This window comes from Acaromyces ingoldii, assembly GCF_003144295.1.
Source record: "Acaromyces ingoldii strain MCA 4198 unplaced genomic scaffold FA10scaffold_1, whole genome shotgun sequence".
Classification (NCBI taxonomy): Eukaryota; Fungi; Basidiomycota; class Exobasidiomycetes; order Exobasidiales; family Cryptobasidiaceae; genus Acaromyces; species Acaromyces ingoldii.
In genome coordinates this window covers 930,014-954,835 of record NW_020290247.1, presented here as the reverse complement: position 1 = coordinate 954,835, position 24,822 = coordinate 930,014, and the positions used below count along the sequence as shown (strand labels likewise).

The 24,822-nt window shown below is 60.6% G+C and overlaps 13 protein-coding genes across 13 annotated transcripts; 7 read left to right on the top strand and 6 right to left on the bottom strand.

Annotated features, from left to right (window-relative positions):
* Nucleotides 1-141: 141 nt before the first annotated feature.
* FA10DRAFT_247037 (aldehyde dehydrogenase) lies at nucleotides 142-2,044 on the bottom strand. The gene is made up of 2 exons (XM_025519437.1): nucleotides 1,882-2,044; nucleotides 142-1,828 (listed from the first exon to the last, which is right to left on the bottom strand). The coding sequence occupies exons 1-2, from the start codon at nucleotides 1,976-1,978 to the stop codon at nucleotides 447-449; spliced, it is 1,479 nt and encodes a 492-aa protein (XP_025380183.1). The 5' UTR covers nucleotides 1,979-2,044; the 3' UTR covers nucleotides 142-446.
* Nucleotides 2,045-2,171: 127 nt separating this feature from the next.
* FA10DRAFT_263707 (hypothetical protein) lies at nucleotides 2,172-4,979 on the top strand. The gene is made up of 3 exons (XM_025520334.1): nucleotides 2,172-2,293; nucleotides 2,377-3,712; nucleotides 3,775-4,979. Exons 1-3 carry the CDS (start codon nucleotides 2,222-2,224, stop codon nucleotides 4,893-4,895), a joined length of 2,529 nt encoding a protein of 842 aa, XP_025380182.1. The 5' UTR covers nucleotides 2,172-2,221; the 3' UTR covers nucleotides 4,896-4,979.
* A 115-nt stretch (nucleotides 4,980-5,094) lies between these two features.
* FA10DRAFT_263706 (hypothetical protein) lies at nucleotides 5,095-6,922 on the bottom strand. The gene is made up of 5 exons (XM_025520333.1): nucleotides 6,020-6,922; nucleotides 5,883-5,961; nucleotides 5,718-5,821; nucleotides 5,281-5,651; nucleotides 5,095-5,197 (listed from the first exon to the last, which is right to left on the bottom strand). The coding sequence occupies exons 1-5, from the start codon at nucleotides 6,828-6,830 to the stop codon at nucleotides 5,120-5,122; spliced, it is 1,443 nt and encodes a 480-aa protein (XP_025380181.1). The 5' UTR covers nucleotides 6,831-6,922; the 3' UTR covers nucleotides 5,095-5,119.
* Nucleotides 6,923-7,092: 170 nt separating this feature from the next.
* Nucleotides 7,093-11,573, top strand: FA10DRAFT_298427 (hypothetical protein). The gene is made up of 3 exons (XM_025524596.1): nucleotides 7,093-7,176; nucleotides 7,253-7,676; nucleotides 7,757-11,573. Exons 1-3 carry the CDS (start codon nucleotides 7,161-7,163, stop codon nucleotides 11,499-11,501), a joined length of 4,185 nt encoding a protein of 1,394 aa, XP_025380180.1. The 5' UTR covers nucleotides 7,093-7,160; the 3' UTR covers nucleotides 11,502-11,573.
* FA10DRAFT_11512 (DUF926-domain-containing protein) lies at nucleotides 11,573-13,130 on the bottom strand. Its single transcript, XM_025517894.1, has one exon. It carries the CDS (start codon nucleotides 13,070-13,072, stop codon nucleotides 11,645-11,647), a length of 1,428 nt encoding a protein of 475 aa, XP_025380179.1. The 5' UTR covers nucleotides 13,073-13,130; the 3' UTR covers nucleotides 11,573-11,644.
* A 118-nt stretch (nucleotides 13,131-13,248) lies between these two features.
* Nucleotides 13,249-14,849, top strand: FA10DRAFT_11350 (hypothetical protein). The gene is made up of 7 exons (XM_025517882.1): nucleotides 13,249-13,501; nucleotides 13,569-13,627; nucleotides 13,691-13,739; nucleotides 13,803-13,936; nucleotides 14,006-14,019; nucleotides 14,084-14,263; nucleotides 14,332-14,849. Exons 1-7 carry the CDS (start codon nucleotides 13,421-13,423, stop codon nucleotides 14,691-14,693), a joined length of 879 nt encoding a protein of 292 aa, XP_025380178.1. The 5' UTR covers nucleotides 13,249-13,420; the 3' UTR covers nucleotides 14,694-14,849.
* On the top strand, nucleotides 14,426-15,224 carry FA10DRAFT_263704 (hypothetical protein). The gene has a single exon (XM_025520332.1). It carries the CDS (start codon nucleotides 14,730-14,732, stop codon nucleotides 15,177-15,179), a length of 450 nt encoding a protein of 149 aa, XP_025380177.1. The 5' UTR covers nucleotides 14,426-14,729; the 3' UTR covers nucleotides 15,180-15,224.
* Nucleotides 15,225-15,388: 164 nt separating this feature from the next.
* On the top strand, nucleotides 15,389-16,734 carry FA10DRAFT_290072 (putative arsenite translocating ATPase; the record flags this gene model as incomplete). The annotated part of the gene is made up of 4 exons (XM_025524334.1): nucleotides 15,389-15,698; nucleotides 15,791-16,047; nucleotides 16,114-16,443; nucleotides 16,513-16,734. The coding sequence occupies 4 exons, from the start codon at nucleotides 15,389-15,391 to the stop codon at nucleotides 16,618-16,620; spliced, it is 1,005 nt and encodes a 334-aa protein (XP_025380176.1). The 3' UTR covers nucleotides 16,621-16,734.
* On the bottom strand, nucleotides 16,698-17,419 carry FA10DRAFT_276929 (hypothetical protein; the record flags this gene model as incomplete). The annotated part of the gene is made up of 3 exons (XM_025523344.1): nucleotides 16,698-16,912; nucleotides 16,989-17,312; nucleotides 17,389-17,419. 3 exons carry the CDS (start codon nucleotides 17,417-17,419, stop codon nucleotides 16,719-16,721), a joined length of 549 nt encoding a protein of 182 aa, XP_025380175.1. The 3' UTR covers nucleotides 16,698-16,718.
* A 176-nt stretch (nucleotides 17,420-17,595) lies between these two features.
* FA10DRAFT_263702 (hypothetical protein) lies at nucleotides 17,596-18,171 on the top strand. The gene has a single exon (XM_025520331.1). The coding sequence runs from the start codon at nucleotides 17,722-17,724 to the stop codon at nucleotides 17,899-17,901; it is 180 nt and encodes a 59-aa protein (XP_025380174.1). The 5' UTR covers nucleotides 17,596-17,721; the 3' UTR covers nucleotides 17,902-18,171.
* Nucleotides 18,172-19,254: 1,083 nt separating this feature from the next.
* Nucleotides 19,255-19,962, bottom strand: FA10DRAFT_11268 (hypothetical protein). The gene has a single exon (XM_025517877.1). It carries the CDS (start codon nucleotides 19,698-19,700, stop codon nucleotides 19,335-19,337), a length of 366 nt encoding a protein of 121 aa, XP_025380173.1. The 5' UTR covers nucleotides 19,701-19,962; the 3' UTR covers nucleotides 19,255-19,334.
* A 262-nt stretch (nucleotides 19,963-20,224) lies between these two features.
* FA10DRAFT_282653 (hypothetical protein) lies at nucleotides 20,225-23,140 on the top strand (the record flags this gene model as incomplete). The annotated part of the gene is made up of 1 exon (XM_025523785.1): nucleotides 20,225-23,140. The coding sequence occupies one exon, from the start codon at nucleotides 20,225-20,227 to the stop codon at nucleotides 23,138-23,140; it is 2,916 nt and encodes a 971-aa protein (XP_025380172.1).
* Nucleotides 23,141-23,596: 456 nt separating this feature from the next.
* On the bottom strand, nucleotides 23,597-24,085 carry FA10DRAFT_220657 (protein-tyrosine phosphatase; the record flags this gene model as incomplete). The annotated part of the gene is made up of 1 exon (XM_025518546.1): nucleotides 23,597-24,085. A coding segment is annotated over one exon (489 nt), but the record flags the coding sequence as incomplete, so codon positions are not given.
* Nucleotides 24,086-24,822: the final 737 nt, after the last annotated feature.

Here is a 24,822-nt window from a genome sequence, read left to right as displayed (position 1 = left end):
TTTTGCTTGCGCCGGTGGCACTCGCTGCAGCTGTACTGCACCCGCTGCCGCTTCCTCCTGGGCGCGTCCTTCTCCTCGTCTCCCAGCATTGTCTCTCCCCTTTCTTCTTCTTCTCCTCCTTCTGGAAAATCGTGAGTGGATCGACTGGCTTTTGGCATTTGGCATGAAAGAAGCTGAGATCCAGTCGATCTTAGCCTAAAAAAGCGCAACTTCTTGCGAGCTAAACTGCAGGAAAGGTATATTCGATTTATGACAGGCTTTGAGAAGCTTTAGGGCTGCTGCCACTCCTGCTGCTACCATTACCATCACCTCTTCAACTAGCATTTGTGCAATACTTCCTGCACCTTCTTAGGCAGAGCTCGGCGTGATATCTGCTAGGAAGCTAAAGGAGATGCATGGAAACAGCGAGTCTCCCAATATGTGACCCATGGTCGCGAACATTGCTGCTACGTCCTCCTGACTGTGGCTGACTTGGTGACGAGGTACTCGTCCATGCCTGCGCCGATGCCGCCCTCTTTACCCTGGCCGGACTGGTTCAGCCCCCCAAACGGAATCTCGGCCGACGTCGTATTGGCCGTGTTGAAGCCGACGTTGCCGACGTTGAGGCCCTCGTACATGCGCCACAGCCGGTCGTGGTCGCGCGAGTAGACGAAGCTCGACAAGCCCATGTCTGTCTCGTCGTTGGCGCGCGCGAGGACCTGCTGCTCGGTGTCAAAGGTCGAGAGGCAGAAGAGGGGCGCAAACGACTCCTCCTGGTAGACGAGCATGTCGCGCGTGCAGCCCGTCAGCACGACGGGCGCGACAAAGAAGCCGCTGGCCTGGAATGCGTGCGTTCGAGCAGAAGAGCGAAAGTCGATGCGTGTCGCTCCGTGGCGTACGGCGTCGTCGATGTGCCGTATGGCCTTGTCTGCGCCGCGCGCCGTCTGGAGTGGCCCGAGCGCCTGTTTGTCGATGCGCTCCTGTACCTGCCGCACGAGGAGCGCGAGAAAGTCGTCAAAGACCGAGGCGTGGACAAAGACGCGCTGGGCGGCCACGCACGTCTGTCCCGCATGCCGCAGCCGATTGGCAATGAGACCGTCAAGGGCCAGCTGGAGGTCGGCATCGCTGAAGACGATGAGGCAGCCTAGCCCGCCGAGCTCGAGGGTGAGCTTCTTGAGCCGTGGCGCGCATTGGGCCATGATAAGCCGCCCGACGGACGTGGAGCCGGTAAAGGACACCTTTTTGATCCGTGCATCCTCGCACAGCTTCTTGCCCACCTCGGGTGTCGTGTCGTTAGACGCGATGACGCAGTTGACAATGCCGCCTGTGAAGCCGGCGCGCTCGAGAAGGCGCACAACGGCGAGCGTGCACAGAACCGTCTCTGGCGACGGCTTGATGACGCATGTACACCCTGCGGCAAGCGCACTGACGACCTTGCGTACGCAGAGGACTATGGGGAAGTTCCACGGAAGCAGCAGCGCCACCGGTCCAATGGGCTGCTTGATGGTGAGGAACGTCTGGACGCCGGCTGGCTCCGTCGCCGACGGTACCGTGGTCCCTGCACCCGACCGCTCCACCTCTCCTACATACCACCACGAGTAGGTGCGGGCGTAGTTGACCTCGGCTTCGGCTTCCCAGGTAGGCTTGCCCGTCTCGTCGCCCAGGAGCGCAACGAGGTCCGCGGCGTGCTTCTCGAGCAGCGCATCAAAGGCGAGCAGCATCCGTGCCCGTCTTCGTGGAGCCATCTTGGAGAAGTCCCGGAACGCTTGCTGTGCTGAGTCGATGGCTGCCTCGACGTCGGCTTCGGAGCTGCTCTTGAGTTCTTGCAGCGGCTCGCCAGTCGACGGGTCTGCGGAGGAGTGCTCAGTATGCGAGACAGCGGTTTGGTAGGCAGACACCCACTTATGGAGAAGAAGCTGGAGCCATTCGGCTCTGACCACTGCCCGCCAACGAGCTGCCTCATCTCGAGCAGCTCTCCATCCTGGAGCGCCACCGCCATCGTCTTGATTCGTTCACGCCTTGCGTGCCAGGTGTGCAACACCTCTTGAACGCGGGGTTAACCTTTCCTCCACCTAGAAATAAAGCCTGTTCTCTTTGCGCGCGTGGGCCTGTGAGTGTATGAATTTCACGTGTTGGGTCCCGTCGTCGAATGGCATGGCCTGTGCCCCTCCAGAAGGAAGGGGGAAACGACACCGACGACTAATACGACACCCCTGCCAAGGCTCACTCTGGGCGCTTTGCCATGGCGCACAGCCGCCATGCAAGCACATCGGCATCGCCTGGCGAGCGACAAGAGCAGATAGCATACGATCGAGTGGGTTACTTTGCCTTTACGTTCACAAAGAGATTTAGCCAACCCAGAGAAAGCTCACCTTCCTCTTGCTCCTCCCCACCCAGCCCCGACTCCGACATCTGACAACGGTCCTCGTGCGGAACTTGCGCGGGGCACCGGCCAAGGACAGTCTGCAGGATCTCCTTGTTCTCACGCCGCATCGGCCCGTGGCGAGGAGACGGACGTCGACGGCGAGCTTTAGCTCCATCAGTACCAATGCCACGCTCCGGCGCACACCCAGCAGCAAGAGCGTCAGGCGCGCAAGAAGCACGGGTGGGCGAGCACGCGCGAGCTCCGTTTCTTCGAAGAGGACGCTGGGGGCGGAGGACGAGGAGATAGAGGGCAATGATGATGTGGCGAGCCGGGTCAAGGAGGAGGGCGATGATGGTGAAGGGCAGGAGGAATACAAGGAGGAAGCATCGACGCCAAACTTGTGGACTGCCACCTGGGATGCGCCCCGGCTCAGGAGGCTGCTCGAGCAGAGGGAGTCGCAATGTTTCGTTTCGCTCTCTCCGGCTAGTGGAGCAGGCGAGAGGATATTTGCGACATCGGCGAGCACCGACGCTGGCCTGCACCATGCCTGGGGAAGGGCGCCATCGAGCTGCCAGGCGCCCTTCGGGATCGTTCCCGCCCTCGACTTCTGCTCAAGCGTAGAGCAGGATGAGGTCGGATCGTTGGACGAAGTCATGGTGACGTTGTGGGCCAAGGCAGCTGATAAGACGGCAGCTGGAGAGAAGGGCAAGGGACGGGATGCGCCAGCGTACGTGAGCGAGGGACAGGAGGCTGCACAGGGCTGGACGAAGGTGTGGCAGCGACGCGTTAAGCTGTCGAGCCTCAAAAGCATCCAGGCCGACCAGCTTGCTTCTCCCTCACTGCAGCTGCCCGACAATGTCGTCCTCCTCGGCCTCGAGTCGCCCCTGGCGCAGGTCCTGGCCGATCGCACCTCCGACGATCAGCAGGCTGTCAAGGCTCCAGAGACAGAGGCCGCCGCTGTTGCTGTCGCAAAGCAGCAGCCACAAAGAAGAGTCACCGATACCCAGATATGCTACTACATTGTCGATTCTCCGACCCCGCTTGCCCCGGTAGACGGAGGCCACGGCCAAGAGGACCCTGAGAGAACAGAAGCAGACATCAAGACTGCAAAGGCCGAGATTAGGCAGAAGCTCAAGGTAGGCGCCCTGGTCCGGGGTTACGAGGTCGAAGACGTGCTGCAGCTCCTCCAGCTCCAGCGCGAAGTGACTCTCGTGCTGACGCAGCTCGACGAGGCGAGGAAGAGGTCCGACCAGCGGCTGCTCGCCAATGACGGACCGCTGCAGATGCAGCTGAGGAGGGACGAGGACGAGGAACACGTAAAAATGCTCAAGTCAGACCGGGACAACGAGCAGGAGGCTGCCAAGGAGGGTGAGTGTCTGTCGATGGCTGCTCTGTATGCGTACCATGAGCGCTGACGCTCGACATTACAGCTCGCCGGCTCCTGGCCCAGCGCAGAGAAGCGCTCAATAGACGGCGGGCACGGCTCGAGACGGCCCGGCGGGTGCAGGCAACGCAACGACGGGCATTTGAAGAGAGTCAGTCCCACCTGACCACGCTGGAAAAAGAGCTCGATGACGTTGGCGACCAAACTCATTTTCGTCGCGGGACGCTGCTCCGCCACCTCGAATTGATCTACCCCATCGACCTCGTCGATGGCTCCTTGCTTCTCTTCAGCATCGTCGCTATACCCCTCCCGAATCGAACGCCGGACGAGGAAGAGCGAGTCTCGAAATCCAAAAGCGCCGCTTCCCTCGTCGACGATGACTCACTCAGCAGTGCGCTGGGACTCGTCGGCCAGCTTGTGAGCCTGCTGAGCGTCTACCTTGAGACGCCGGTGCACTATCCCATTGCGACAGCAGGCAGCCGTGCCGTCGTCGAGGATGGCATCAGCGTCATGTCGGGGCCCCGTGCATTCCCTCTGTACCAGCGCGGCGTCGAGCAGTATCGATTCGAGTACGCGTGCTTCCTCGTCAACAAGGATGTCGAGCAGATGATGAATGCGCATGGCATCACGGTGCTCGACATTCGGCACACGCTGCCCAACCTCAAGAACCTCCTCGTGACGCTCACGGCGTCTTCCTCTCCCTCGGCGTCCAAGAGGAAGAACAATGAGGGAGGTAGGGGTGCGTCGCGGGGCCCCGTGGTGACGGGAAGCGGCATCGACGGGAGGAGTTTCATGCGCATGTCGCACCTGGAGCGGCCACCGCGAAAGCAGGAGACGATCTCGCTGCTGCCCTCGTCAAATCCCGCGACGCTGGGCAAGGGGCCGCCGCCAGCGATGGACAAGACAGCCACGACGAATGGCGGCGTGGGGTCCGCAGTGGCCGCCAGCCAGGCAAGCCAGGCGCGAGAGTCGCACGAAAAGTCGTCGTCGACGGCGAGCTCTGGCTGGAATCTGGGCATGTCGCTCATCTGGGGATCCGGTGCTTCGTCGCGCCAGCAGCCACATCCTCCACCCGCGTCCACGACGACGACGGGCGATGACGGACCAGGCGCTGCGTCTGCCGCTACTGCTGCGATCCCCACTGTCCGATCGCTAGGCCGTTCGTAGACAATCATTGGTAGACAGTCATTTTATCTTTCTAGATCTATACCCTCAATGCCATTTCGTGATGCCAATTCGATTCCCAAACTTCCCCTCTTCCTGTCTCGTCTCTGCCAAACCCCATCATTGTTCCCAAATGCACTCAGTGTCAGTCGGTCAGAATGCTTGCACACACACAAACACAAAAGGTATCTTCAAATCCAAATGCTACAATTGCAATAATATCCTCATCACTCGTTGCTCTCTGTGGGACCAGCTTCTATCCGAGCGGCTGCCCGGTCCGCCAGGCCAATACAGACGAAGCTGGCCTGCACACATCGAGAAGGCGTATCAGCGAACCGTAAGAAACTTCCATCAAAAAAAAGTAGAAGATGGAAAGGGGGGAACTCACCAGGACGAGGACGCTGCCAATGTCGGCCTGGACGCCGCCCGAATGGCTGCCACGTGCGAGGTCAATGAGGAGGGCGAGGGGAATCGTGAGGCTGAGGCCGACGGTGGCGACGAGGGGCGACGACTTGAGCATGGCGACGAGGTAGGCCATGTCGCTCACAAACGTGATGGCCATGTTCGTCGCGACGCCGGCCCACATGAGCGCACCCTGCGGCAACTCGATGCGCTCGAGGGAGGTCATGTGGAGGAGCAGTCCCGCAGGCCAAAGGCAGACGATGTTGATGAGACCGACAAAGCCGAAGAAGAGGGGCATCGAGACACGCGATTCGGAGCCGATGCGCTTCTTGAGCAGTGAGACGTAGAGCGCATAGACTGGACTCGCCGTTTTGTCAGCGCGACTGACCTTGGTAAAATGCAGCAGTGGACGACGGCACTCACAAAAGGCAGAGGCAAGCGCCAGAACGTCACCCAGCGTCGGGTTCGAGGGGCCTTGAATTGGGGCCTTGGCGTCGGCCTGGGCGACGAGAAAGACGCCGAGGAAGCTGTGGGAGGGAAACCTGTGTCAGTCCGTCGCAGATCAGCGCAGACGAAGTAGTGACGCACCTCATCAGGACCGAGCCCAACTTGGGCACCGAGAAGCTCTCGACGCCGACAAGGGAGCCAATAGCCAGCGTGAAGAAACCTGTCTCATCATCAGTCAGCAGGGATCGAGTATGTGAAAAGAGGTAAGGACGACCCACCACTGGTGCTGCTAAGCGTCGTTGCGCTCGCCACGCTCGTCTCTTCCAAGGCGACGTTGAGCGTCAGGTTGGCCAAGAACCAGACGATTGTGAACTGAGCGGCAAGGACAAGGGTTTCGTGGAGGTCGAGCGGAGCCAGCTCAGCCTCTTGCTCCATCGCGGCGGTAACGGCAATCGTCGACTGGGGCCGCCTGCCGTCAATGGACGAGGGCCGCACGCTGCTGAGGGACGCCGACGAAGCCGGGTGGGCCAAGCGCCGTCGTTGCTTGTGCAAGAGTGGCTGCTCTCGCGCCTCGGCAGCCGCCTCGTCGGCACCGCTGCCCTCAAGCGACTCGACCGAGGAACACGAGAGGGCAGCGTAGCCACCGCGCGAGTTCTCTTTTCTCCATAGACTGCCTTGTGGTACCCTGAATCCCAACTTGTCCAGGAACGACGCCTCATCCAGATGTCTCGCCTGTCCTCCTCCTGCCGCCGATTTGCGGCGAGAAACGAGGCAAGCAAAAGGAACGAGGTAGAGGGCGAAGGACGAGGTGTTGAGGTAGGTGACGGCAAACGGCTTGTCGTAGCCCTTTGTCAGCTGGAACTGGGTGAGAAAGTTGGAGCCGGTCCAGAGAAAGACGACGAGGAGAAGCAGGAGCACGCCTGTGAAAAAGCTTTCATTCGTTCTCGGAGTCGCCGTGGCCGTGGCCGTGGCCGTCGACGTCGATCTGTCCCTCGTCTCGCCTCGCACGCGTGGCCGTCCCCGCGATGGCACGCCCCCGTCATCTGCCACCCTGGCCCCCGCGCCACCCGTCGTGGCTGCCTCGTCCATGCTCCTCAGCTCGATTCCGTCGTCCAGCTTGGTCCCCCGTTCAGTCGTCGTCGTCGTCGTCGTCGTCGTCGCTCTAGTCTCCTTTACCGTGGCTCTCACTTTCTTCTTTCCTTTTTATTTTCCTGACATGGAGCTTGTATGTCCGTTCCTCCCTCCACGGACACGGGACGCGGGCAAAAATTTAAATTTTTGGCCATGTGCGCTACCGGGCCCTGCAAGATAAGGAAGGGCAATATGACGACTTTGGGAAGAAAGGGGGCCGGCCCTTTGCTCACCCATCGCTCACTCGCAGGGCGTGGCTGCGTCGTCGTTGATTAAAGCGAGGGAGAGATGGCCGAACCGCAGAGTGAGTCCGCAGGTCTGGAAGGGGAAGTCGGAGAGAGTGTATGAGTGTGTATGCTGACAGCAGTCCGCCGAAACAGGCATCCCTCCATCGTCGCCGCGGCCGCCCAACGCCTGGCCGCCGGACGAGCAGCAGCAGCAGCAGCAGCAGCCTCGTCAAAATTTGGCCAAAGGCAGCGCTTCTCCCCAGCGTAGAGGCAGCGAGGAGCAGTCGGCGACAAAGCAGAACCGCTTCTTTCCTCGATCGCTCACCACGGGCGATGCGCAGCCAGTGCAGGGTAGGGGTGCACCCGTCGCGGGCAGGGCTGGCGGGCGGCCCCCCGTCACAGCAGCAGTCGGAACGCAAAGGCCGGTGAGCTATCACCCGGGCACGTCGGGAACTGGCTATGGAACGATCGAGACCGAGAGCGGCGGCAGCGGCGATGTCGAGAGACAAGCGTCGGGAGCAGGAGCCGGGACAGGAGCGGGAAACGGCTCGGACATCAACCTCCAGGGCAGAAGCTAGTGGGTTGCACCTTTCATGGCTTTGGCTTCATCTGCTCTTCTGGCACAGCAACTGAGGCCTCTCGACTCCCTCATGACAGCCGCTTCCAGACAACGCACCCCGACCACAGCAACCACGTTGTGCCATCGAGCTACACGGCCACCTCGGGCACCATTCGCGGCAGCACCGCCTTCCTCGCCGGTATGGCTCTCAATGCCGACGACGATGACGGCGATGACGACGACGACAACGAAGGGCTCACTGCCGCCTCGCCTCGTTCTGCAGCCAGTAGAGATCGATACGACGGTGGCCAGCGCGAGGTGCTGCAGGGCGATGGAGCCTCGTCGCATGACTTTGCGCCCATCTCCATTCTCTCCCAGTCGCACCAGAGCACCGGTCCCAGCAACCTGTCCAAGGCCATCAGTGCGAGCCAGAGCACGAGCCCATCAACGGTCAAGGCGCAGGATGACAGCCCCGGCGAGTCGACACCGCTGCTCGGAGCTCCTCGGGGCAGGACACCTGCGTCGCCGCTCAGCGGCGCTGGCGCCGTCCTCGAGGCCGAAGAAGAGGCAAAGAAGCGCGAGTCGAGCCAGGAGTCGTCTGCACCCTCGAGAAGCAATGATCGGGCCGCTACTGACTCGGGCTTCAGCCAGCGCTCCCAACGCTCGAATGGTGGTGCGCCGACGACGGGCGCAGGCTCATTTGACAAAGCTGGCTCCTCGTCAACGTACGGCTACGGTGTCCTGGCCCAGGCACAGCAGCAGGAAGAAGACGCAAAGCTCATGCGCACCCAGACGCAGTCGACATCGGGCCCACGCCGTGTCTCGTTTGCTGACCACAGCAGTGGGCCCAGACCAAGACCGAGATACGAATACACCGACGACGATGATGACGATGGTGACGACCACGGTGACGACGAAGACGAGGACGGCTACCAAGAGGACAGCGAGCTCTCGCCCAAGTGGGCTTACGTTCCAGTCTGGTTTCGTCCTGGTCGAGGCAGGATCCCCGTGACTTCGTCGTCGCCCTCGCTTGGCCTCAGCACCGTCTATCACGCTGCGCGCAAGCTCACCTGGCGAGACGCCATCTCGGCCAGTGCAGAGCCCATCCGTCTGCTCCCGGCCGTGATTCTTGGCATGCTCCTCAACGTCCTCGACGGCGTCTCCTACGGCCTCATCATCTTCCCCACCTCGTACCCCATCTTTGCCGACTTTGGTGGCGACGGCGTGTCGATGTTCTTTGTCACCTGCATCATCAGCCAGCTCGTCTACACCCTCGGCGGCTCTATATTCAAGGGCGGTAACGGCTCCATGATGATCGAGGTCGTGCCCTTCTACCACATTCTCGTCACCATCATCATCGATACCCTGGGCGACGAGGCCGACCCTGCGTCGGTGGTCTCTACGACGATTGTCGCCTTTGCCCTCTCGTCGATCTTTGCTGGCATCGTCTTTATGCTGCTGGGCTACTTCCGCCTCGGCGTTCTCGTTGGCTTCTTTCCCCGCCACATTCTCGTCGGGTGCATCGGTGGCGTCGGCGTCTTCCTCATCGAAACGGGCCTGGAGGTGTCGTCGCAGCTCAAGTCCGAGGCCGGCTTCCAGTGGAATCTCGAAACATTCAAGTTCTTCACCCAGTCCTGGTTCATGGTTGCCCATTGGCTCCCGCCTCTCTTCCTCGCCATCCTCCTCCGGCTCATCACTGCAAAGTGGCACCAGCCGCTCATCTTCCCCACCTACTTCCTCGTCATTCCCGTCATCTTCTACATCATCACCAGCGGCATCCTGCGAGTACCCCTCGACACGCTTCGCCGAGACGACTGGGTGTTCGACGTGGGCAAGGCGGCCGAGGCACCCTTCTGGCGCTTCTACACCTACTTTGACTTCAGCAAGACGAGCCTAGCTGCCCTGTGGGCCACGATGCCCACTCAGCTCGCACTGACATTCTTCTCCATCCTCCATGTGCCACTCAACGTACCTGCGCTGGCCATTAGCGTAAACGAGGACAACCTGGACACGGACCGCGAGCTTGTCGCCCACGGCATCTCCAATATTCTCGCTGGTCTGGCGGGCAGTGTGCCCAACTACCTCTGCTACGTCAACTCCGTCCTCTTCTACCGCGTCGGTGGAGGCAGCCGTCTCTCGGGCTTAATGCTTGCCGCAGGCACCTTTGCCATCCTCCTCGCCGGTCCTGGCGCCATCGGCTACCTCCCCATCTACGTCGTGGGCGCCCTCATCTTTGTGCTCGGACTGGACCTGACAAAGGAGGCCGTCTGGGACACCATTGGCCGGGTCAATGGCTGGGAGTACTTCACCATCTGGCTCATCATCTTTGTCATGACCTATTACGACTTTGTCGTCGGCATCCTCGCGGGCATCATTGTCGCCTGCCTCTTCTTTGTCATCCAGACATCGAGGCGTCGCACAGTCCGTGCCGTTCTGGACGGCAGCATCGCCAGGAGCACCGTCCGGCGGCACATCACCCAGCGCCGGTTTCTCGAGCGCGTGGGTAGCCAGACGCAGATTGTCAAGCTGCAGGGCTTCCTCTACTTTGCCAACATCTCCTCTGTCGAGGAGCTTATCCGTCGCGCGCTCGACATTGCCACCTGGCAGTCGCACCCAATCCGTTTCCTCGTCGTCGACTTCAGCCTCGTCAATGGCGTCGACTTTTCGGCTGCAGAGGCTTTTACGCGCATCCAGCGTCTGCTCCAGGCCAAGGATGTTGTCCTCGTCTTTTGCGGTCTCACGCCCGACAGCGACGTCGGCGTGGCCCTGCGTAGCGTCGATCTGTGGGCCGAGAGTAGCGTGCGTGTCGAGGTGTTCCAGAACCTCAACGAGGCGCTGGAGTGGAGCGAGAACGAGTACCTGAGAGGTATGTATGCCGCGGCCGCCGCTGTGAGCCAGAGGCCGTCGCTGTCTTCTACAACCTCTTCTGGTGGAGTGCCAAACCCTCCCACGGCTGCGATGCACGAGGCTACAGCCACCGGGGGTGGGCCGGCAGGTCTCGAGGTACCCCGCGGCGGACCCCGGCGAGCGCCCGCGTTCAGCCTCGAGGAGAGCACCGTCAGCTCGCCGAGAAGGGAGCACCTGCACTTGGCGGCCAAAGAGGCAGCCGAGAGGAGCCGCCGGACGGCCGAGATGATGACGAAGGCGCTGGACCTTGGAAGCCTCGACGGCTCCCAGATCTCGACGACGGAGAGCACCAGGAGCGGCAGCGAGGTCTCGCTCGAGGCTTCCAAGGAGCAGCAGCTGCAGACGCAGCAGGTCCAGGCCCAGTCCCGAGTCCAGCAGCAACAGCAGCAGGGCAGGCGTCGGTCTTCGGTCGCAACGTCTGGCAACGCCAACCACCGCAAGTCGGCAGCCAAGAGTGTCCATTTCTCGTCACACCAACCCCTGCCGCTGCTCATGGTCACCTTCCAGGCTTACACGACGCCGCCGTACGACGACGAGGTCTTCTTCCGGCGCATCACCCCATTTTTCACTCGCCTCGAGCTGCCGGCGGGCACGACGCTGTGGGAGCGTGACGAGGAGCCCGACGGGCTCTACCTCATCGAGCGCGGCATCCTCAAGGCGCGCTACGACTTTCCGCAGGAGGACTACGAGATCAACGAGGCCATGCTGGCCGGCACCATTGCCGGCGAGCTGAGCTTCCTGGCGCAGCAGCGACGGAACACGACGGCCTTTGCCGAACTCGACTGCGTCCTCTGGAAGCTCGACGAAGACGCCGTGGAGCGCATGAGGCAGAGCGGCGACGGGGAACTCTTTGCACCCTTTTTAAAGATGCTGCTCAAGGCCTGCTCCGAGGAGCAGGAGGGCCTCATGTCCTACCTCGTCTCGCGGCTCAGCTGAGTTTAGGCATCGACGGGCAATTGATCAACTATGGGACAGTGACAGCTTTGAATTCTCGGAATGACAAGGTGCTTATTGTTAATATCTCTGTGTGATGAGAACAGTCATGATCTGGGTCTGGTAATGGGCGAAGCAGTGACAAACTATCGCTTCTGGGAGCTACCCCCCGGACCGTCGCCCATGGACTCGACCATGTCCCGGAATTGCTCGACAATCTCCTGCTCCTTCTTGGCCTTTTCCTCTGCGCGCATCTTGAGGATGCTCCTCTGTTCTTCTGCCGAGATGATCTGGTTCTCCTTGCGCATCCGCACCGCATTCATGCGCTGGTGCCTCGAGCCCGACATGACGTAGCCGACGTTTTCAAAGGCCTCAATCCGCTCCGAGTCGAGGCCAATTTCACCTCGGCGTGGAATGCGCTTGCCCTCTTGGACATACGACGCCATGGCCGTTCCCTCGCCAGGCCGCAGCGCACGGCCGTACTCGCGGGCATCGACGTGCGCGTTGGAGGCACCAGCTGCAGCAGAGGTAGGAGATGCAGACGAAGAGAGCTCGGGTGGGAGCTGGGGGCCAATGCGTGCCATTGCCCTTTGGTGTGCCTTCTGTTCCGCCGCCGTCGTAGTCGTCGAGAGCTCTCTCTCCTCTTGCGCTGCAGCCGATTTGGGCTCCTTGTCGTCGCTGGCAGCACCCTCGGATGGCCTTGCAACGGGCGAGGCGGAGCGTGTGCTGTGCTTTCGCCGGCGCTGGCGCCTCTCGGATTCTTCCTCGTCGTCTTCGCTCACAGTGGCCGAGCCGAGCCGATGCCTATGCCGACGATGGCGGCTTTCCTTCTCCCTTTCCTTCTCTTTCCGCTTCCTTCGTCTCCTCCGTTCCTCTTCCTCGCTGTCGACGTCGCTCTTTTCCCCGTCGCTGTACTTTCTTCTCTTGCTCTCCTCGTCTCGATGTCGTCGTCGCCTCCTGCGCCTTTCCTCTTCGTCCTCCTCCTCTTCTCTCCGCCGTCGTTCCTTCTTCTCGCGCTTCTTGCGGCGCCGCCTTTCTTCCTCCTCAGCCTCAGACACATACGGCGACCGCGGACTCTCGGGCCAGACAACATAAGTCGCAGCCTTTCGCTGAGCATCCCTGTTCGAGAAGAAGCTTCCTCCTTGGTCTCCGCCCCTGTCTGTCCAGTCACGAGGCGGCATTGGACCACCTCCACCAGGGCCGCTGCCGCCGCGCCGAGGACCCCAGGCGCCTGGCGGGGGTGGACCTTCGTCGTAGCCAAAGCCCGGCGGAGGCGGACGGTTGTAGTAGCCCGGCGGTGGGCCTGGTGGGGGTGGTCCCCGTCCATAGCCGTGTCCGTCCGGGTACTGCGAAGGCGGGGCGCGCGAAAAGTGGGGCGGCGGTGGTGCCCGTGCGTCGTGCTCGCTGCTGGCTCCCTCGCGGCCGCCTCGGGAGCGATGAAGCCGCTGTCGCAGCTCAGCCTCTCTGTCCGCCGCCGCATGATCGCCCGACCCTTCGTTGTTTCGCCTCGACCTGGGCTCTGGCGACGAAGAGGAGGGCACCAGGCCTGCACGGCTTGGATGGACGCTGGCCATCGCTGTACGTAGACCCTGTCTGCTAGAAAGGGGGCGGGCAGTGGTGAGAGGAATGATGGGAGAATAAACAAAAAATAAATGCCGGCGGGGCGATGAGCGGCCAAATTCAATTCACGTGGCCCGCTGAAGAAGTGTCGTCCCAGACAACATCAGACTCAGCCCTGCCCGCCTTACGGTGTGCTTTGGTGCAGTGAAATGCTACATGATGCCCTACAATTCTCCGCTTTCTTTCCTTGTTGAAAGTCCGAGCTCTCCTGGCAGGGGAAAATGGGACGAGGAGAGCAGCGGCCCCTTCTCTCTGACCGCAACCACACCACCAAGCCCGCCTGACCAAGCTTAGCAAATTCAATGGGCAACCTTCAGCTCGACAAAGTCGCCGAAAGCCTGGGCATCCCAGAGCACGTCCTCGTTTCGGAGGTCGGCTTACCTGTATGTAGCTCGGCCGTGGTTAAACTGCAACAGAGGGCAGGCTCACTGATCGTCGTTGCGTCAATAGGTCATTGGCGCTCTTCTCGCCATCTTTTTGGGTGGCATCAATTGCGCCCTCTTCTCATCGTAAGTGGATTAGCTCAAGCTCTGAGACGCCGAACTCAAAAAGTAGCCATCATCACCGTACAGCTATCTATGGGAGTTCTGGAAGATCGAAGATAGGGTTCGGCTTTCCACTGTGAGCTTTGAGTAGAGCCTCCTATTTCTTCTTGCCAACGAACGGCTGAAGCCCTCCGCGCAGGTCTCTGCCGCCGTTCTCTGCGGTTTGATCGACGTGATGGTCCTCTTCTCGTTCATCTATGACAAGTGCACCCAGGATCCCAACGGCGATTTCAGGATCCAGCACGGCGAGTACTTCGTCGAGGGCCTTATCAAGTGAGTGTGCTTCCTCTTGTTTGACATGATCACCGGCCTTGACAACAAACCCGCTCGGGTTCTCTCCAGCTTCCTGGCGCAAGGTGAGGTCTATTCTGACATCAAAGCATGAATGTTTGACAAATATTGATTCAATCGCCCCGTCAGGCACTTCCCAGTTCTTCTTCCTCCGACGCCTCGATGTGTTCCCCTCGCTTCGTACCTCTCCCCTCGTCATTGGTCTCGGTTTCGCCATTGCTGTGGAAACGCTCATCGGGATCGTCTCGGAGGCCCTCGTTTTCACCATTGCTGACTACCGCGACGAAAACAAGATCAAAGGCCTGGACCGTATGTATGCACCTTCTTCCTGCTTCACATCATAGAGCTGACGCTTCGTCGTCCGTTTGCCTTGTCAGCCCTCCGCGTGTTTCCCCTCGTCCTTGGCATACTGATAGACATGACGATCACGTTCAAGCTCATTTCCAATATCCGTCGGCTCGACGACAAATTCTCAGATGTCAAGAAGATCCTTGAGCGACACAACATGATTGCCTGCGCGGCCATGACGCTCGTCGCTACAGGCTGCACCCTCATCTTTGCAGCTACTCGCAGCGTCGGCATGATGTCCATTCTCCGCTTTCCCTTGGTCAGTCACGTTGCTGCTGTGTCTTTTCTTGGATCTGTGCTTAAACATAGTTGCACGCTTGCTTGTCAACAGCCTCAGGTCAACAGTGAGTGTCAGCAAAGATTAGGGGTGCTCAAGCGGTCATTAATTTAGCACGATGCTGACCTTGTTTCCTTTGCAGTCTTGTGCATGCTAGCAACGCTTCTGTCCCGCCAGACGGTCCGAAAGGAGGTGCCTCGGACAGTGCGCAAGAGGGGCAGACGCATGTTCTCTTTGCGCAGGGCCTCTCGAGTGCTGTCAACCGGAGCAGCTGGGTGCGACAACAAGCAGGGACCACACCAGGAGCCCCAAGAAGACAGCGCAGCGACTGGGGACAACAGACCTCCTACTTCTTCGATTAACAACGAAGAAGCCAGCGACCCGCTCTCCATCCATCCCGAGCAACAGCTCCAGCACCGACACGGTCACCAGCACGGTGACGGTGCCGAACCCGATGGTATCTCTGAACCTAAGTCTAAGCCTAAGCCTAAGCCCGATCGCGAGCCGGAGCGCGAGCAAAACCACGACCAGGACCAAGAGCCCAGGCAGTCGTCTGCCGACCGTAGCCTGTACCACAGGTCTTCGATCATCGGTTCTTGATTCACAAAGAGAGAGAGGCGCGGCACAAAGCAGCAGTAGTAGCTGTAGTAGCAGCGAGAGACAGAAATAAGATGCTTGTTTAACGCGCGCGCCACGTGAAAAGAATCTCCAGAAGCGCACGACACGCACTCCACTGAAAACTAGCTTCTCTTCCTGCTTCTGCTTTTGGACCATACAGACGGCCGACGAGGAGAGAAGAGGGGAGCACCATGTCGACTGCCATCATTGAAGACACGCTGGCACCGACGGTGGAGAACATCCTGCAGCAAAAGACGCTCAAATGGATCTTTTGCGGCGGCAAGGGCGGTGTGGGCAAGACGACGACGTCGTGCTCGCTGGCCGTGCAGCTCTCCCAGGTCCGCGAGAGCGTCCTGCTCATTTCGACTGACCCGGCGCACAACCTCAGCGATGCTTTTGGGCAAAAGTTTGGCAAGGAGGCTACCAAGGTCAATGGCTTTGATAATCTGAGCGCCATGGAGATTGATCCGACGAGCAGCATCCAAGAAATGATTGAGCAGTGTGAGTTTCCTGCTGCTCCATGCTCTTCGTTGCCATCGCACTCGAGGCCCGCCTGGAAGTGGTCAGACCCAGCTGATTGCTGTCCCAAACAGCCGACGCACAGCAGGGAGGCGGGGGAGCAATGTCGTCGATGATGCAGGACCTCGCGTTTGCCATTCCGGGCGTAGACGAAGCGATGGGCTTTGCAGAGATCATGAAGCACGTCAAGTCGATGGAGTACAGCGTCATCATCTTTGACACGGCACCCACGGGCCACACGCTCCGCTTCCTCTCCTTTCCCTCGGTTCTCGAAAAGGCCCTGGCCAAGTTCTCGACGCTGGGAAGGAGCTTTGGTCCAATGTTGAATCAGGTGAGTCAGAATGCCGGCACGAGGAGGCGCAAGCAAAGTGCTCATTTGCGATGCCGAACATGACAGATGACGAGCATGATGGGCGGCGGCCAGGGCAACCAGGAAGACATGTTTGCCAAGCTCGAGTCGATGCGGGCCGTCATCAACGAGGTCAACACGCAGTTCAAGGACCCAGACAAGACGACGTTCGTCTGCGTCTGCATCGCCGAGTTCCTCTCCCTCTACGAGACGGAGCGGCTGATCCAGGAGCTGACGCAGTATGAGATCGACACCCACGTCATTGTCTGCAACCAGCTCCTGTTCCCCAAGAAAGGCTCCAACTGCGAGCACTGCAGCGTGCGAAAGGCGATGCAGAACAAGTACCTGGGCGAGATGATGGAGCTGTACGCCGAAGATGTGAGCTTCTGTCCCCTCTCAGAAGTCTCTTGCTCCTCACGCTGACCACTCATTTGGCACTACTCACAGTTCCACATCGTCCGCTGCCCGCTTCTCACCGAAGAGGTGCGAGGGGTGGACAGGATCAAGAACTTCTCCAAATTCCTCGTGGAACCATACCAACCTCCGTCAGAGTAGATGTCCATTCCGTGATGATATAAATACACTATTCTCGAGGCAGGTGCAAGGCATTTGCGTAGTAGTCTGAGCTTGTGATTGTGGTCTTGGTGGCTTTTCTATGCATGCTCTTCGTCGTGCGCCTCCTCATCGTCACCCGCCTCGAGGTCGACGGCGTCCGGGACTGGGCGGGAATTAGTAGCTTTCTTCAAGACGAGAAGGAGGCGCTTGAAAGAAGACTCACACCAGCCGTAGCGGCCCAGATTGACCCGAAACTTTGTCGGTGTCCCGCTCTCGCTCACCTCGACTCCCTCTGACGGAGAGTAGCTCGTCAGTCACAGGTCGTTGCCCGCTTTCCTCTACAGCAGCTCCCGGAGCCACACACTCACCCTGTCTCAGTCTCTCGGCCTGCCTCGCGGCGCCGGCACCTCCGTCGCCGCGGTCCGAGATGGCGCCCGAGGCGCTCAGCACCCTGAACCACGGCACTTCGCCCGCTTCCCCCGGCTCGCCTGCGCCCAAGCCTGCACCCGCGCCAGCGCCCCCGCCGCCCCCGCCGCCGTTGGCTTCTTCTGCAGCGACGATGGAGGGGCCGAGGAACTTGAGGGCCTGCCCGACGAGGCGGCTGTGCGATGGGTAGCCGGCGAGGCGCGCGAGGTGGCCGTACGTCGTGACCATGCCGCGCGGAATCAGCCGCGTGAGCTCGTACACCGTCGCTGTGCTTCAGTCAGTCTAAATGATGTAATGTAGGGGAAGAGAGCCAGACGGCAAAGGCGAAGGGGATGTGCGTACCATGGAACAGGGCAGCGTCGACCTGAGACATCAGGCGAGAGCGACTGCAGCTAGCGAGCTGGCTTCCCCAGAGGCAGATTGTAGCGGTAGCGTAGAATGCGAAGAGAAGAGAAGCCAAAGAAGCTTGCACGCACGCGCACGCGTCTTGGGGGTGGAGAAGCTAAATGCCGTTATGGCCGGAGGGGCCTGACGTGCGCACGGCCATGGCCACGGCACTCCATGCTGGACAGGTTGCGGCCATATTAGGACCTACTCCGCCATGAATGAGGGAGGTTACCGATGGTGGAGGGAGCAACTCAAAACCATGATAGCAGATGACCAAAGGCACGAGCTATGGACCACTCCGACGAGAGCAAAGCTGCGGCCAAGGATCCGAAAGTGGTCCCTCACGTAATCTCGGCGTCGTCAACTTTACTCCCCATTTGGCGCCCTGGTGGCACCCGGCTTTCTGACGCTTCGATAGACGACCGCATTGATCAGATTCAGCGACGCGCAAGTGATCCAGGCCGCTGACGGGGCTTTGCCCGGAGCGTGTACTCTACTGAACGGAGCAAGTAAGCGAGCGCACGGTTCCGACAGCGACGGCGACAGGCTACTAGTGAACGCATTTCCGGGCCCGTTCAGCACAGAGGTATGCCCGCTCCCGTCCCTCGTCCATTCGTTGCAGATAGAGCTGCAAGATAGGGGCGGCGGACGAGCAGTTGAAGTAATCTGTACCGAGAAATCAGACGGGCAAACGATAGAGATCTGTCCTTTCTCCTTCCGTCAGCCCCGCGCTGTAATGAACGTGTCGGTATATATCAAGCGCGCGAACACATCATCGCCCGTCTCGATAAGCTCCAGCACTACTCTATCTCGACCACAGGACTGGCACGCAATGCTCCCACCCTTTGCCCTTGCCTCGCGTCAGATAAGTGTGCCACTTACGTACAGAGTGCGTTACGATGTCACCCACACACGTTTCCTCGCTGCCGGCGGAAAGCCAAAATGTAGGGGTCAGAAGGGCAAAAGAGGAGAGAGATATGTTTGCGGCGCCCATATGAGCCTTGATTGGCGCGTCCGAGATAGTAGCTCGACAAGCCCTTTCCCCATGGGGGCGAAGGCACTCCCCTCTCCCCCCGGGTCTCTGTGGCAGTGCAAGCGGGGAGATAGGGGCAGTTGCTCGCTTCGCTCGTCTAGGTACAATCCAAGCGGACAAAGTTTCGTTCTTTTTCTTCTCTCACCGTGTGTGTCGCGATTGGGATGGCAAACGACAAAGGGTGCAGGACACGTCATTTTTTGGACCTTATTTTGGTCATTCTCGATCGGGCTGGACGCGAAACGCCTTTGCCCTTTTGGCACGTTTTGCGTGTCCTGGGCTTCCCTTCCTTGCCCGGACAGGGTTACTGTGGCATGATTATTCTTGCTTGCGACGAACGGTGCGCAGCCAAGCAACCAAGCCACCGGACGATCAAGCCAAGACTTCGAGGGCAAAGTCGAAAAGGTATGGCTGCCCTGCCACACCCCTAGGGAAGAAGACGAGGGCGTCGAAAGGGGAGGGCTCGGGATATAAGATCCAAAATGTTTCACAATTAAAGCTTGTCTATGATCGGGTTCGCAATCTCACCACTACTACATTTTTAAACGCGTTCATATCGGCGGACCTGAAGGGAAAAACAAAAACAGAAAATTTCACACGGCTGGCAGCGGCACCAGCAAGCTAGCAAGTACAGATTACTACTGGCTAGCTAAGCCGTGCCCAGAACCCAAGCCTCGGGAAGGCGGGGTACGTATCTTCTCGCGCTAAGTTCGATCTCCTCCTGCTTGGTCCATCGCCCAGCCTCGGCTGTGACCTCTCAAGGCAGCGGGTTGTCGTAATCATCGCTGCTCTCGCCACTTTTCATGATAGAAGAAAAGCGACAGGAGCAGCCGGAGCGGTTGCCGCCTGCCCACAGAATTCTTCGCAATCAGACGATGAAAGGCAAAAAGACAAAAATTTGAAATGTCGAAAAAGAGATTGAAAGAGACCGGACAAAAGGAAAAAGACTTCTGAAATTTGCTTTTTTTTTTTTTTTTTTCACGGCTCTGGAGCGAGCAAATGTAGGCGCGGGCTCTGGTTGAAAGCGCGTACTGCTGCGCTGCAAGTGTAGTTCGATAGAGTTGCAGCAGCAGCAGCAGCCGCTCCTGCCAGGGCGAGATGAGAGAACGAAACCTGACCCTAGCTGGTAACCTCCGCCGTACGTAGGTGCACTGCTTGTGTAAGTGAGACTGTTTGACGTCCAGCAGGAACGACGACAACGACGGCGACGAGACGAACCGGAAACCCCAGCCATTCACACGTATCCCTTCGTCCACCAGACACAAAGAGCGAAGAACAGCCAAAAAAAAAGGAAAGGAAAAATAAGGAGCAGTGAAAGAGCAAACGTGAATCCTCTCCTTATTTCGTTATCAGCGGCGACCCAAATCAGCCATCAAAACTTTCACTTTGACGCCGGCTTCTCCCTCGTTGTTGGTCGCCCTTGCCAGTAAACAAAGCGATCACATCTTCCGAATCGATCCGATAGCTATAAGCGGCACGGCGACGGACGGCCCTCACTCTGGTCCCATCCACCTTCACCTTTAAAGGCGATAATACACCGCGCGCGCTGCAAAGGAGTCGGTGCCGCCCGAGCCTCTCTGACCACAACAAAAGCCACGCAGTCGCATTCCACGTTCGTGTTGCGTCTGCAGTGAGGAGGCCCTTCCTCAGCGAAAAAAAGCCAAAGTGCTATAATCAGCGAACGGACCTCTGGCGCTGAGGGGGAGATCAGCAGCGTCGGCATCTCGTCCGCTCACCGCATAGGTGCGTCAAGACCCAATGGTGTCATCGTCGTCGTCATCCAGGGCCGCCGACATGTCATCCACTGCGTCTTCCTCGCGTCCTTCTGCGGCCAGCACGGCGGCGTCGACACCGTGGACATCACCCACGTCGACCTCGTCGCCCAAGATGCGCACCAGCGGCAGCAACCACCTGCAGCCGCCGCATACGTGGGGTGCCAGCACGGGCAGACGGTCTAGACAGCACTCGTCGGCGGCTGACGAGCCCGACAGGCCGCTTCAATTTCCCAGCATGGGCGGCGGCAGCAGCAGTGGCAACCTCAATGCAGGCAACGGCAGTCGGCAGGTGCCACACCCCTCGAGGAGCTCCAGACATGCGCGGCCGGCCTCGATTGCCACATCGAGCGTGCGTCCATCGGCGTCGTCGATGTCGTCGTTGGGCGCAGGCGCAGCAGGGCTCAACAGCGCTGAGACAGACCGGTGGTGGGAACGGGTATTGCCACCAGGGCAGCTGGCCGAGCGCCTCCGTCGGGCGCAGGCCATGACAGGCACAGCACCGTTGAGTGGCAGTAGCAGCAGCGGCAGCGGCAGCGGCAGTGGCAACAGCAACAGCAGCAACAACAAGCTGTCGTCGCCACCATCGACGCTGCCACGGTCGGCGTCGGCGCTGCGCCACGCCACACCGACAGAGAAGGCCACTTGGAAGAACCTGGCTGGTCTGAGCCGTTCGTCGACGATGAGCGACGTCGCACCGTCATCGCGCGACACGACGACTCACTCGTCGCGCCGGTCCTCGAGGAGCAGCCTCGGCGACTACAGCAGCGGCATCACGAGCAGCAGCAGCAGCAGTGGAAACGACGACAGCCCCATCGACGGCAGGAGCCCTACGTTCCGCGACGAAATGGACCTGCATCCGAGCGCGGCTGCCTGGCTCGTCCACCAGCCCCAGTCCCAAGCGCAAGCACAACCCCCTCACTCCTTTTCACGGTCACAGAGCTGCAGGAGGACGCGGAGGCTGAGCGAGGACGGCATGGGTCTCGGCATTGCAGCAGCAGCAGGCAAGCAGAGCCTGCCACCGAGCCACCACGAGCTCGACGAACGGCTGCGCCTCTGGAGGGGCTTTGAGGAGCGGCCCTCGTCGTCCCGGTCCAGCTTTGGTCTCACCGATACCCCCGAAGCGACGAGCGAGGAAGAGGAGCACGACGACGCCGCCTCAAACGCGAGCCACAATACCAACACGACGACGACAACGACGACGACGACACGGACGACGAGGCGCCTGACGAGGACGATCAGCACGACGAGCTATGAGTCGTCGCTGCCAGCACAGACGACGGCGGCGGCGGCGGCCAGCCACCCCGCGGCCCCGGCGACCTCCCTAGCCGACAAGCGACGCTCGATGCCCGTGCCGAGACGGCGGTCGATTGTCGAGTCGAGCTACGACGGCCAGTCCCTGGCAAGCGGTCGCCATGTCAGCTTCAACCGTGAGGTTGCCGTGAGTGGACAGCCGGGCCAGACACAGACCCTCGGCCGCTCCTTTGGGCGCAGCAGCAACGCCGGCCTCTCAGACACGCTTGCTGGCAGGAGCACCGTCTCGCTGCATGACATGCCAGCGTCGACGTCTTCTGCCAGGCAGCAGCAGCCACGGGGGAACCAGCCCGCGCAGCAGCATCAGCAGCAGCAGCAGCGGGTCGACAACGACGTCAGGAGCCACGCTCGCTCGCACCTGCGCCACCAGCGCTCCATGAGCCAGTCTGCACCCAACAGCCCGCGCCACTCGATCCGTCTGCAGGACCACGAGCGGCCTCGCTTCCGACGAGGCGAGCTCGACGCGACGGTGCATACACACCGGCCTGACGACGCAGGGAGCGACGTTCCCGACCTGGCGCTCCTAACGTCCCTCAGTGCTGCCTCGAACCACTTCAGCTCGGCAGGCCACCTCGCCCTGACGCTGACCAGGCAGCTGAGCGCACCCTTGCGCCCCGTCCTCCACGTCACCCTCTTCATCGGCATTTCGTCGGCCACCTGCCTGACGCTGAGCATCTTCCTCATCGCGAGCTACCTCCTCACCGTGTGGGACGATGTCAACTCGCGGGGACAGAACGTCAAACGGCAGGTCGGTGCCGCGCGGCGCAACATCGAGGCCAGCATCAGCTGGAGCCGAAGGATGCTCACCGGCGGCCCGGTTGACGCCCCCGAGCCGGAGCCCGTCTCATCGTCAACACGGCCCAGTGGCGCGTCGAGTCGCAAGCGCACCACGTCGCTCATGTCTGGTGTCGTCACTGCGCCCATCAAGCTCGCCCTGGCCGTTCCCGCCACGATTGCATACACGCTCACGCCCACTGCCGTGTCGCAGTCCTTTGGTATTGGTGGTGGAGGCAGCAGCGACACCGAGGGAGCCGACAAGAAGAGGAAGGACAGCACCGAGTCCTCTGAGCCCTATAACCTCGAGACGGCCGCCAATCCCTCTGCTGCCCCGGGCCGGGCCTCTTCGCCCAGGCCAAAGTCATCGCGCACCTTACCTCCCCGGCCGCCGCTCTCGTCGCTTCTGCCGTCGATCTTCTTCACGCTCCTCATTGCTGTTGGCGCAGGTCTCGCCAGCTTCTTTGCCAGTCGCGCCGCCGCTGCTGCTGCTGCCGCTGCTGCTACGGCTGCCTCGAACCCTTCGTCGCCCGCGGGCAGCCACCCCGCGGCGGCGGCGGCCGCAGCTGGCAGCGCGCGGCACAGCGGCCACACACGCACCTCCAGCCTGAAGCGGCCCCCGTCGAGCAGCAGCAGCGCGCGCACACCCGCATTGATGGCTGGCAGGAGCAGCGGCGGCAGCGGCCTTGGCTCGTCGTCGTCGTCGGGTGCGCCTCATGCGCCACCTGCGCCTGCCTCGTCGCCCACAACAGCCGACTCGGCCTACTTTCGCGCCTTTGACGTCTCAAGCGGGGCCGGCGCTCGTCTCTACTAGGACTCTATCTCCTTCTCTCTCTTCTCTCTTCTCATTTCTCACTCCTCATTCTCACTCCTCATTCATTGTTGCATAACGAACACCACTTCATGATTTCAAGCGAGCACAATTTTCATCATTCAATCATCAGGCAGTCTCCTAGTGCAGTCGAGCGCGCAACAATGGCACGGGTTTCGTGGAGCAGTGGTGTATTACGAGCGGTGGTTTCATTACCTTCTATGCTACATGTCGTTGTCGTTGTCGTTGTTCTTAGATCGATGATGCTCCTGTCTTCTACATGCCTCGCATGGGCATGAGCCGCCGCTGAGGGCGCTGTCGCTGTCGCTGGCGACGCCGGCCAGGGTCTCCCCCCTGTTCTTCCTCCGTATAGTAGTCGTCGTCGTATTCCACCTCCTCCACAAGTGCGCCCCGCTCGATGGCCGCGCCCTGGCCACGGAGGCCCTTGGAGAGGACGTTCCAGTGGGGCAAGTAGGCGCGCTCGACCTGTCCCCAAACGCTGCGCTCGTCAAAGAGCTCGATGAATTCCTGGTCCATGCTCCGGCTCTTTGGGTAGCTGAACCGGCGGTACTCGTCAAAGATTGTCGTGAGGCTCCACTGCTGGAGCTTGCGCAGACACCCAATCAGGCAGCCCGTGCGGTGCTTGCCCTTGTTGCAGTGGATCAGCATCGGGTGGTTGCGCCGGTCGAGAATCGTGACGAGGGCCGCGCCGATCTTGTCGGGTGGAATCGAGACAAAGGGCTCCTTGTTGCCCGGAATACCAAACTGGAAAAAGGTGATGCCGTTGGCGTCGAGGAAGCGCATGTTTGGCTCTGGATACTCTTCCAGGATGAGGGTAAGGACCGACTTGAGGCCGAGGGTCTCGAGAAAGGCAAAGTGCTTCTTCTTGGGAAACGAGGACCGGTAGACGTACGTGTTGACCATGGCAAAATTGTCGGGCGGCACGAGCGTCTGGGCCGGTGTCGCGGCCGTGGGTGCGCCGTCGTCGGTGGCTACAGCCGACGGCGCGACGACCGGTCGCGGTCGGACGAGGGGCTGGTGGTGGCGGGGCAGCGAGGACGTCGAAGAGGAGGCCATGCCAGGGTCAAACTCCGAGGCCGACGACGACGACGAGAGCATGCTTGTCCGGCTATCGGCCTTTTCCATCCACCGGCTGCCCTCTTTGGTCTGCTGCTGTTGGTTCTGATTCTGAAGCTGCGAAGGGGAGGGCGAGAAGGGGCGTCCATGCTTCTCGGGCGACTTGAGAGCGGCAGCAGACGATGAAGAAGACGACGACGACGACAACGAGGCCGCTGCTGCTGCCGACTTGGACTCGTGGCCCCGGCTGCTGAGCGACTTCTGCATGCCGTCCTTGATCCTGCTCGACGCCTCTGCCTTACGCTGCTGCTCGGGCGCAATGAGGGGGATGCCCGCGCTGCGCAGGTGGGGCAGGTTGACCATCTGCGAGAACCAGGGCGGGTCTTCCTCGGCGCCGTTGCCATGTGCGTCGCCGTTCTCGGTCGGGTGCGACGAGGAGCTGTTGGATGTCGCGCCGAAGCTGCTGCTGCTGCTGCTGCTGCTGCTGTTGGGCGCATCTAGGCTGCTGGCGATGTCGATTGCCTCGCGACTGTTGCCATTGCTGTCCTTGCTGCTGCTGCTGCTGCTGCTGCTACTGCTGCTGCCCCCGCCGCCCCCGCCATTATTGC